The sequence below is a fragment of the Mya arenaria genome, chromosome 7, assembly GCF_026914265.1.
Source record: "Mya arenaria isolate MELC-2E11 chromosome 7, ASM2691426v1".
NCBI lineage: Eukaryota > Metazoa > Mollusca > Bivalvia > Myida > Myidae > Mya > Mya arenaria.
The window spans coordinates 65,429,649-65,442,481 of NC_069128.1; the positions used below are offsets into that span (position 1 = coordinate 65,429,649).

The following is a 12,833-nucleotide window of genomic DNA, read 5'->3' on the forward strand; positions in this document are numbered from 1 at the left end:
ATCCTGGAATAAAAACACAATTAAATATGGTATAATACACAAATTTGAATTATAATTAATAGGTCCACCCTTTGTTTATACCAAGGTTCATCCTGTGGAATTAAAACACAATTAAATATGGTATAATACACAAATTTGAATTATGATTAAAAAATATGGGAAAATTCACATGTTTAAATTATTATCAAAGGGTCCACAAAGATATATCCTGTGGAATGAAAGATTGATATATTGTTTATTTCACAATGTGTAAATAAAATTATATGTATAATTACAAGTCCCACTCTCTGCAAGCACAGCGTTACAACTTATCAAATAATAAATCAAACATGGTATAATGAATCTTAAAACTCTGTTTGTTAAATGTTTGAAATAACACCCCAACACTTTGTTTATACACAAATACATCATATGGATTAATAAATGTACAATGAAGTGACCGGGACCCTTTGTTTTTGATATATTCATAATCTATACTATATTAAACTATATCCGCCAGGCATGCAACACAAGAACGTTATAATCACCAAAAAGCATGTGTTCCAGCTTACAAAACAACAAACTAATATACCAAAAAACATTGTGAAATATAACGGATAAATTCGTATTAATCAAAGGTGAACTATATATTATATACACAATTATGCACATATAGTAAATAAAATAATCGCAATTAAAATTACAAATCAAAATTGCAATGATTTTGAAAATCATTTTTAACAAAATATTTCACTCACATTTAAAGACATTATCATCTTAAAAAATGACTGCAAATAATCATCTAAGATAAATTAAAAGTCTTTATCTGATATACAAATATGTGTACAAATAAAAATATTCTTAAATCTGAACTAAAGCAAATTCCTTAGCGTTCTAAAATTAACAGTTTACATATGATGTACACCTAATTACAAAATAAGTAATCTATAAACTTATATCTAAGCTAAAAATATTCTAATCGGCTTAATTAGTTATCAAATCTACACTATCTTGCAAATTCAAATACACCTAGCGAAATACTCCTAGTTCAACTTTTTGTTTCAAATTACAATCAAATATAAACGCATTTATAAAGTAGAATAATATTGAATTGATAGAGAAATAATAAATTTATATGATTATTATTTAAACAAAATATGTTTTAATAGCTTAGTCATATTTATAATCTAATAGATATATTAAAAACAAAAGACAACACTCATATCATGACCATTAAATATTACATTGTTTCAATAGTTTCAGAACAATTTACCACATATACATAACAAATATCATAATAAAGAAAGCTAACCCATCTGTCTTATAAAATACAGAATGATGGCACTTACTCCGAAAGTTTAATGACCAAACATCGATCCAATTGGCCTTTGTTAGATACTGTTCACTCGACGTAATCCTTTTGATGTATGTTTCAATTAATTCACTCTATGCAATCATCTACCAACGCTATAATATGCTCAGCAGTTTCTTTTGCAAATGCGGCATCATCTGAACTGAATACGTCAGAAGGTAGTTTTTCCGACCCAACGGCGTCCGGATAGCGAAGTCGGAAGTATTGGCTGCCTGATATGTTAAGGCGAGATTCGAACTCTCTTGTCTGAAATGCGTAAATGCCGTGATACATGTATGATGTATACATGCGGTCGTTGAACATCAAGTTCCGTCGTATATCAAGTGTTTAAATACCATTATAAATAAATGTTAGGGAAACGCTTTTGAAAGAACGTTTAACAGAGTGTTTACTAGCATATCAAGTATGTATGTACTGTTATACATCGATGGTAAGGTAACGCTTTGCAAAGATTATGTATGTAAACAAGTCTCTGAGTATTGCCAGCAGTAGAACAGTCCCCTACCGATTATTTACTTAGCCTGCATACTTCTTGATTTATCACAGGGTCCATTTTGCCCAATTGACGGGGGCACACTTTTCTTTGTCATAGAAACCAATGTTTTGCTCAACAAAAACTATATGCACATGCTGAATCGCCTCATGGCCTTCTTAAGATATACCAAGTTTAATGAATGTTACATTTATATTTTTTTGAATTATGCCAAGATCACGTTGAAAGTGGTATTTTTACTATTTTCGTTGCCATAGCAACCCCATTTCCTACCCGATTACATATAAAAAAGTTAATAATCTCATAATAGCATTCCTTCTAAGTAACAAGATTGCCTTTATATAGCAATATAAATTTATTCTTGATTTATTTCGATATAAAGTCAAACATTGAAATGCCCATTACTTATGTTACCATAGTAAACACACGTTTTATCTGACGAAATATTCCTAAATCCCTTATAGCCCTTTATCTACATTCCAACTTTCAACAATGTAGTTTTAATACCTTTAAAGGAATGCTACGGTCCAATCAAATAATCATATCTCACTAATGGCATAGCTACAACAATTACATAAACGTGCATAATATCCTAATGAGCCTCTATCAATATACCATATTTAATTTATCTAGCCTACTAATACTAGTTGATTTCAGCTCGACTGTGACGAAAGCTTATAGAATCACTCTCGAGTCCGTTTCCTCGGTAAAAAATAATTTTGGGTCCTTTTTCAGAGGCCACGAGATAGTACCCCTGGTGGGATTCAAACCCACGACTTCTTTATTAAGAGGCGGACAACTATTACACTAGACCACTTTCCCCCAATAATTTTTTTGAGTTTTTTCAGCGTCCATTGTTCTCGTACGGACGATTTGAGTGTTAACCCAGGGTACTTATACTGTAATAAGTTCATTGCAAACAAGGACGACATTCTATATCAACACCACAACTGGTATATCTATATTGTTAATACAGGGGCACTGATTTGGCACAGTAAGTCACTTCAAATTCAAATTTTTCTTATAAGTTCCACTTCTTTTACTTTCATTAACAGTTTGATGCATGAATTAATTTGTCAAGCCGCATTTACAACCATGCTTAAAAGAGGAAAACGTCATCAATAAGGCAACATATAAATGATACATAATGCAGTTTAACAGATGGGTGACAGACCTCCTATTTGTTAGTGAACGGGTAAGCTCCAACTACAAGTTTCAATTAAGAACTAATAGAACATTAAGTCGAAAAGTTCCGTATACGAGTGTTAAACATACCTTTTCTTTAATGTCATCACTCTCAACTCCATCTGCAATGCTGCATAGATTGTGTGACTTTCGCGGACATCGGTTCGCATCTTTGGAAAATCTGGCAGCTTTAAGCGCTTTTTCACATGCCTGTAGGGTACATAATATACATTTATGAACTGATCTTATTATACAATAGTGCAGTATTGTTATGTTCATTAAATTAAAAGTATATTTACCACCATGTTTTATGAGCAATGAATAACAATACAAACGTCACATTTGAGTTAAATTGGTGAAGTTTGTGTGATTTTAAGTATGTTTGTGACCTGTTGCCATGGTAACCAAGATAAAAAAAAACTCAAATAAGATAAATTATAGTTAATTACAGTTGTAACATACTTAAAATTCTAGACATACATTGGTTTGTATTAGTTGAAAGTTAAGATCTAATGTCAATTAATTGTGATTATTTGAACATGGCTGAATTTGTTTCGCTTATTCGGACATATTCTTGAATGTCAAATACATACACCAAGTACAGGAACAGAAAGGTTTGAGGAGATCAATTTACTAATGAATTATTTTTGAATGCTTCAGATGATATTTATTGTAGATTTAAACCGCAATTTAACCCCAAAATGCCTTTTTTCATTAATGGTTGCCATGGTAACCATTTTTTTTCCATTTATTTACCCAGTTATGATTTTGAATGGTTTAGAAAATATGTGGTTAGTGTTTTAATGCGAGAAATGTGTTTATTTGAGTGACGCATATTTATAACATCTTTGAATACAAATGTTTCAATAAATTCTTGAACTTCACCAAATTTCCAGCTGTTTCTTAAACAAGTGCCCTTCTAGCTTTTGCCATAATTTCGTTAAAAATAGGAATTTTTAAATTTTCTCTTCAGTATTTTCATCCTAAAAAATATGACTGTCAGAAATTACTCATATCTCATTTTGGCCCAACAAGTGGTTTTGGGCTAAAAATCCCGTGACTGGTCACATATATATACTTGAAACGGCAATCTTCGGAAGCAGAAAAAGCTGAATTGGTTGAAACAACTGAAAGTACTGATAATAAATGCAAATATATTATTGCCTTCTAGCGTAGTCTTACGCAGAATTCTATTTTTCTATGATAAAAGTTGCAAATTGAAATTATAGTTAACCGCCAGTAGGCAAATCGAAATATAACTGCTTCTCATAGGCTTTACTATTAATATTATACTTATATAAACCATCGTTTAATATGTTTTGCTATAAACGGTCAATAGTTCGGTTGGCTGTTAACATATTCTTGTAGGTAAATTTTCTTTTGAATTATTGCATATTCTTTTATTTTTCTACATTAAGTTTCAAATATATCAGCGAAAATGAAAATAGAACTTCCTTAAAACAACCTTCAAATAAATAATCAAGAATTGGCGAAAAAACTTTTTGTTCATGTATCAATACTATCAGTACTAAATTGCAAACACCAAAATCGAACACTGTGCTTCATATAAACGCGGGTTCTGCTTTATATTATGCAACAGTTATTTGTTAGAGCATTGCTTATTTGCACGGAAGTATTATGACCAAGTAACGTATATGACTGTCCAATACAGTTAAAGGAGCACCATGGCACCTTTATGATCGAATACTTTCGTGAATACTTTTAAAAAATATTTTTCCTATCATGTTATAATACACTTATTGAATGGCTTTCCAGTCAAAGTAAAAAAACAACAACATGCAATAAATATATACTAATGTTTTATATAACTTATACTGTTATGTTTCTACCCTTTAAAGAGGCAGGAACCATCACCGATCGTAAAATATTGCTCTCTTTGATCGAGCGTTTCTTAGACCTATTTTAACAAATATAATATACTTGTTAATTTGCTGTTGATGCTTACGTTTATCATTTAATAACAGTCTTAACCGGTTTAATGCCATTACGTATCTTTCGATATTACACATGTTATATTATATCACTACGCACGTTTGTTAACTATTAAATTGGTCAGGAATAGTTGCTTAGTTGGTAATTTTCCATCAGGCCAAACGTTTATTTCTAATTTTGTTAATATGATAAAAATTTAATTGAAAAAAATGTATTGCATGTCCATTTAAATGGGCAGAGGAAAACTATAGTATATAGGAAAAGTATTTCCTCTTGATTTCATGAAATACATCTTTAAAATGTTTTTTACCTCCTCATTTTAACCGGAAATGACGCCATGAACATATAACAAAATGTTGACGTCACTGGGTGTGATGACACTATTTATAAGGAAGCAAATCTTTGTAAGAATTAAAGTGTTTATATTGTGATTCTCACTTGATGTCATCTCAGTATTAATTTTACTTATACACGGAATTAAAACGACCGGATATTTATTTTGTCTTGAAATATTCCGGTTACTATATTTCTGCAATGCATGTAACACTGGAAATGTCATTGCCTTGTCAGTTTTTGATACTCGGCATATAAATAATCAGAGCAGGTTAAACAGGAAGTGTGTTTCCTATTGTTACTTGCCAAAACCATGTGATAAAAGTTATGATATTCGTCATCATCAATACAATAGAAGATGTCATAATTAATACGTACAGGGTTGGATTTTGAAGTATACTTATTTTCGTTATCTATATTTCAGAAAAATGTTAGTTAACCAATTGGAAATCTTGTTCAGTGTATGGTTCTGCATAACAATTTGAAAGTAACAAGAGCTGTCACAGTATGTGACGAATGCCACCGAATTGACATTGGCCCATGAACAAGGTCAGTACATGACAAGTTAAAGACCTTTGATGTATGCATGTGGATCTTGCATACGACACACAATCTTTATATGCCAAACACATGTGACAAGTTTTTGTTGTAAATCTGTCATATACGACATCTGTCATATACAGCCCGTACATGACAAAATTACAGCCCGGTTATGACATCTATGTGCATATATATATGTGCAGCATTTCATAATAATATAAAGCAAGGGATGCTTATGAACAAGTGGAATAATTATAAAAACACTAATAACTTGTCATTGATGTTTTGAAACACCACATGAGACCCATGCATGGTCACTGCAATATGTCAGTGTTGTTGTGGAAAGCCATTTCAAAATCTGTCCATACAAGAGAAAGTTACAGCCCGGACACGACAACCTATATTCTATGTCCGTATATGCTGCATTCCATTGTGAATAAACACCTTAGTGTGACCTTGACCTTAGAGGGACGGACACGGGTCTTGCACGCGACACGTCGTCTTGGTATGTCGAACACATGTGGCAAGTTATTTTAAAATATGTCCATACATAGGAACGTTACAGCCCGGACACGACAACCAATATTCTATGTCCTTATATCAAGCATTCCATTGTGAATAAACACAAAGTGTGACCTTGACCTTAGAGGTAGGGACACGGGTCTTGCACGCGACACGTTGTCGTGGTATGCGAACACAATTGGCAAGTTATTTTAAAATATGTCCATACAAGAGAAATTTACAGCCCGGACACGACACCCTATACTCTATGTCCTTACATGCAGCATTTCATTATGAATAAACACTAAGTGTGACCTTGACCTAAGAGACAGGGAAACGGGTCTTGCACGCGACACGTCGTCTTGGTATATCGAACACATTTGGTAAGTCATTTAAAAATATGTCCTTACAAGAGGAAGTTACAGCCCTGACACGACAACCTATATTCTATGTCCTTATATGCAGCATTCCATTGTGAATAAACACCTTAGTGTGACCTTGACCTTAGAGGGAGGGACACGGGTCTTGCACGCGACACGTCGTCTTGGTATGTCGAACATATGTGGCAAGTTATTTTAAAATCTGTCAATACAAGAGAAAGGTACAGCCCGGACACGAATTATTGAGCCGGACACACGGACGGACGGTGCAATTTTAATATGCCAACCTTCGGGGGCATTAAAAGGAAATGGATATGTCCGCTAAGAGTTCTTGGTTATAGCTCATGCATGTCAGTTATATAACCAGTAAAATATGAATTAAAAATTACTTTAAATTCAAATGATACATCGAAAACCTTACCATTCCTTTGTCATGAATATCAGTTAAGTGGCTTGTTTTAATTACCTGGTGTAATTGATAACAAATCCAGTTGAAACCCTTGAACGAGTCGTCGTGTTTGTCAAGCATACCACTAGCGACTTGAAAGTCTGTTTTCGCTTGGCGTAGCCATAGTCTCGCCTCTCCGATATTTGGAACGGGAATGTATAGATTGCCACCAGAGACAAACGAATGGTAATGGCCTTGTCCTTCGCGGAACTTTCGAGCAAATATCCGACCTTCGTGTTCAATCCTCGTACTAAAATTGCTGTATCTTGATCGAAACATATTTAAAGAAAAAGATTCACCAAATCTCACAGAAAGTTCGCATTTCTCTAATTCGACGATAAGTTCTTTCAAATAGTTAAATATTTTGCTGGCGTATTCTTCTTTACCTTGGTTTCTGTCAGGATGCCACCTAAACAGACATCGCTTTATCAATATTTTTCTATCATTTTCGCACATCCTAAATGCCTCTGTAAGGAGTTCTTTCAATCTACGGCAATTTTCATCGAACGGTAGTGTGATTATATTTTGTGAATCATACAGTTCCACTTCTCTATTAGTATTTTGAGAATTTTTGGAAACGAAACGATAAAGTTTGAATATCGGCACATCGATGAAACCTCTAGGCTCGCCAGCGTTTATATTGTAACGTAAAGCTATGTTTGATGATCCCGCAAGTTTTGGTATTTGAGTTATGATATGGACGTATATAAATGCGTTATTTCCATCATTTTCATATTCAACTTCCATAGCTACGAATTCAAATTCATGCTCGTCAAAGGGCACTATTTCCTGGAGTAGAAATGGGTAAAATTCCCGATTTACGTAGGTTCCAGGCTTTGGAAAAACGGAAGAGGGCTTGAAATCAATTTGTGCAACTCTACGTCTATCAAGCAGTTCAGAAATTCTTTCAGGTGTGTTTCTGTAGGTCAACAATGCACTCAGTATATTACACTTGTCCTTGTCCAGGGTATGTCCGGTGCATTTTTGTACTAGATCGAAAATTCCGTCTTCCTCGGAAAGAATCATTGTCTCGTCTGAGGCGCCCTGTAAGTCAAAGTACAGTTCAAAGGACGAGATCCCATTGGGACAATGTATATCCTTTAAATAACATGTTCTTTGCAAGCGTATCCCATCCAACACACTGCCTTTGTATGACACTGTTGCTACTAATTCATTTACTTGTTTGATGCGGGTATTTCTCAATTTGTTTCTTGCTCTTTCTTCTAAATCAGTCGTTTGTTGTCCCTTGTTACTTAATCCAAACTGATCACGAATGAGCCTTATTATTCCATTTATTAAACTTTCACTACGGACAAAGCACTGCCAATCATAGCACACAGGAGAATGTACAGTTTCAATCGAATCTAAAAACACACTTTCAACGACGACTTCGCTTAGAAAGGACGGTTGCATAGAATTAGGTAATGATTTGAATATTGCAACTGCGTCTGTTAATTCAAATATTTCCATTTCCTTAAATCCAAGAAGGTAATCAATGTCAGCAACACCTATTAAAATATCCGCATATGTTTTATTGTCACATACAGTGAGACTTGACGATTCTCTCAGTATCATTTCTTTGTTTGGAAGAAACAATTTTAACTCGTTATCTCTAAGTGATCCATCAAGTTTGAAAAGTAATGTGATTGTCTGTGCAACCTTTTTAAGCAAATGTGGTGGCAAAGTTTGATCATTAAATTCGGTTTTTATTGATTCCAGCACTTTTATACACTGTGATCTACAAGGTTGATTCATGGCTCCAAGTGTTTCAAACAGGTCAATGTATTTTTTTAAGGATTTTGGTAGTTTGTACAAATATGGCTTGATCTCAGTGTTTTTAAACGAGGAGCTTTCAAACACCATGTCGGCTCTAACCAAAGCCTCGTTAGGTATCAGAACAAAATATGAGTTTCTTAATCTTGCTAAATCGGGGCTGTTTAGATTTTTCATGAAAAAGTCGTAGAGTGGAGTGATAAACTTCATTGTGTCATGCGTCTTCGTAATTTTCCTTTTGAATTCGTTGTGAAATACTTCAGTCACATTATGACTATGGACAATAACCCTTTCTACTGACGGATATGTCAACACACCAAGTTCTTGACGACGTTTATCTGACCTGATATGAATGTCACTGTGCAAAATAGGTGCACTTGACCAACATATATCCTGCCAGTTTGATGTTGTTGATCCATTGAAACAAATAAACTCATTCGGATTGTTACACGACTTAATTATGGCGCTTTTGTCAACGTCAACTGCGTGCGAGATAACAAACTTTATATTTTTGAGCTCTTGAAGGGCGTTTTTGCTAAAGAAATTATCCTCAGCAGACAAAATAAACGACGTAAGTGCGCTTGATTTTCTCTGCAAATCTTTTATATTAATTCGGGATTTTGTGGATTCATGTGCGATACATTTTGCAAATTCCAACACTTGTTGTTCTGTTGGCTGTGTGATAAGTCCCAATGCTTCTATGAATATTTCCCATGCCTTTGTTCTAAAATGCTTTGGAAGGAATTTATCATCAGTAAGCATTTCAACAAATATTTTGTTTCTATGCGTCGTTCTCTTTTTCCAATTCTAATAAGCTGAATGTCCATAAGATTTCGAATAATTTCCTCTGTATATCCCGAGGTTTCAGTAACATCTCGACAAACATGATCTTTGATGTATTCCAGATGTTTTAGTCTGTGATCATACGAAATTGCTTGAAAATTTGGAACAATTATTTCTGCATACAGTCGGTCAACGTCATAACTTGACGAAAGACGTTTTAAAAGATTGGAATACTTTATATTTATCTTCACAAATGTCGTATTTGTAGCCTCGGCGATTTCTTTCATTCCATGTGGAGGAATTCTTGAAGATATGATACCAACCTTTTTGTCGTTTTCAATACTAATTAAATCTCCGTTAACAGATTCGAACAAGGGTAGTGACCGTATCATGTTATCAAATTCGGCAATTTTAAGCATTTCTTTAAGCATTTCTGAAAAATATCCAAGTAAATCGGCAGCTTCAGATTGTGATATTTTGCGTTGTAACTTTTGTTTGTAAAAGTTAAGACACTTGATTAATTTTACTGGACTTGACTCAGATGCAATCACCTTTTCTAACCCATTTTTAATATCTAAATCCCTTTGTATGATATCAATAAATAACCAACTAGTGTCTAAAGTAGGCAAATTGAGTTTTGAAATAGTTCCATGAACATTTTTATTATCGCTTCCAACAGTATAATTATACAGTCTGTATGATTTGAACAATTTTAATTTGCAAATCGGGATCTTGCTTATGGCCATCCTATATGTTGCATACATTATTAACAAATTTTGCATGATTGAGTATGTATAAATTAATATTGTAACGAAAGATTGCATTGAAAACGGAAGAGGTCTCATAAAACTGGTTGCAATAGTAATCGATTGTCTGTGCCAGTGTCCTAATTTTGTAGAAGTATTTAACTACGATTATTTCTGCTCCTGCAGGTGCTGCTGTTCGTGATGCTGATGCTTGTGGTTCTGCTATTGTTATTTTACTGCTTTGGTTAATACTACTGCAACTGCATATAATAATTATTGAAACGAACTATTAGTCCGTCCAATTGAGAAGTATTTAGGTATATTGTAATGTATAATGTCGCCTATGTTCCACATTAAAAATCCATGAATTCAATGAAATGTGATGGTAAAAATGAAAGCAAACAAAAGTCTTGATATTCATAAGTTACTAAGAGCAAAAATAGAGGACCACTAGACTAAGCTTCAACTGAAAATAGAGGCAGTTTATATAAAAAAACTCTAAATAGTTCATATAAAGTCTATGTAAAACAGGTGACCCCAAGCCGGGCCAATTATTGCCTTGGGACACAATATAAACATACATTGAACAGGACTACAGAACAATGTTACAAACCATATAACTAAACTTGAAAAATTGTTGGTTTGGAGAAACAAAACTTTTTTGCATTTCCTATATATGTCAATAAGAAGCAAGTGACCATTGGCTGCCATATATGACTTGACCCGTCGCAATTCTTTATACGCATCTCCCCACTGAGACATAGCAGTATTTAAGAAACTTAAGAACCTCATGAGGTTGATTCATCCTGGCCATTGGGCTAAAGCCGAAGAGAAAACTTTATAAGCCAAAGTGTGGTCGTGCAACTATAATAAATGACATCTACAGTGCAACACATTCCAGAAATGCAAATAACAACACACGGGCCAGCCTCTGTCTATGAGAGGCCGGTCAGGTTCTGTGCACATCACCTTAGAATTGCTTGTGTATTGATGCGAGCAGCTGTAAATAATTCCCTGTAATGATATAATTAAATAAAAACACAGAAAGTTATTGCCCGCAACAGTTTTAATATACATTTGTACATGTGCATGTGAGAAATACTTTAATATAAAGATGAAAATATCACTGTTTATAACTTATAGTGATTGCTTTTAGCTTAATTGCGACGAAAACTTATGGAATAACGTTCAAGTCCATTTCCTGGGTAAAAACCAGACATGGTGTTCATTTAGACATTTTAACTTTTTCACTATCCAAACTTTAGATATAATGTCCAACCAATCGGTATAAGTGATGTTCAATTTGTAGTACATAAAACAGTAAGTTAATAGTTGTTACTGTAGATTTACGAGAATCAATCAGTGCCGTATTCGATCCAACATGGCTAATACAAACTATGACAAATTTTCATTGTGATTACGTTGTAATTGAAATGTTTTACATGCAATGAAATGTGAGAGATGTTAATCATAGCAATAAACGCAGCAGGTAGTTCAATCTAATTATCTTCCCAAAGATTATTTATTAAAACTGTTAAGTACTGCGAGTCCCATGAATAACAGTACACGTGATAGGCTGTTAAAATTACAGAAACCTAAAATGCAAAACTACGAAAGCTTCTTAGTTTGAGTCTTTTAAAAAGACAAAAAGAGGCGCATGTCATATTTACTATGGAACAGTTTAGACACTTGAAAACTAGATAAAAAACGGAAAAGGAGAATAGAAAAACACATTTTTATTTCTTTAAAGAAGTGCTTTACTGAATAACTGTCTTTTAAATGTGTTTTTCGTTGCTATTTATTGCCATTTTTTTGTATCATTGCTTAGTTTCAATATATATATACTGACTGTCCATGAATGCAAATGTTATATTCACTTGTTGTAAAATCACATTTCAATTTGTGGAAAATTTGTGAATGATAAGCTGGACCTAAAGTTATGCCAATTAGGGCAGACAAAACCGTCTATGTCTGCTAACTTAGTATTATTGGCGCTTCGGGATCACCGACTGTAATGTATCTATAATGCCATTTTTGTATTGTCACAGGGTTTTAAAAGGTTCTTTTTTACAAAAGACATACGATAAAATGCACACACAAAGACTATTCAGCAATCGAGACACTCTCTTATTTACATTTGATCAAATGCAATACAAAAATAAAGCTATTTCAATTCCGATCGATGATTTGAGACGTCATCAAGTTACTTAGATAAAAGAACCTGCGCACATAAAACCCCGGTATTTTGTATAATACTCATGATCAATAACATTATTTAAATGCATAATTGATTACTTTTAAACTCGTAGAGGCCATACATTGTGGCTCTGAATAGGCTTATTTTTCA

The 12,833-nt window shown here is 33.6% G+C and overlaps 1 protein-coding gene across 1 annotated transcript; it reads right to left on the bottom strand.

Moving 5' to 3' along the window:
* Nucleotides 1-1,247: 1,247 nt before the first annotated feature.
* Nucleotides 1,248-10,155, bottom strand: LOC128241353 (uncharacterized). The gene is made up of 5 exons (XM_052958279.1): nt 9,691-10,155; nt 8,521-8,692; nt 7,203-7,449; nt 3,120-3,239; nt 1,248-1,597 (listed from the first exon to the last, which is right to left on the bottom strand). Exons 1-5 carry the CDS (start codon nt 10,130-10,132, stop codon nt 1,421-1,423), a joined length of 1,158 nt encoding a protein of 385 aa, XP_052814239.1. The 5' UTR covers nt 10,133-10,155; the 3' UTR covers nt 1,248-1,420.
* Nucleotides 10,156-12,833: the final 2,678 nt, after the last annotated feature.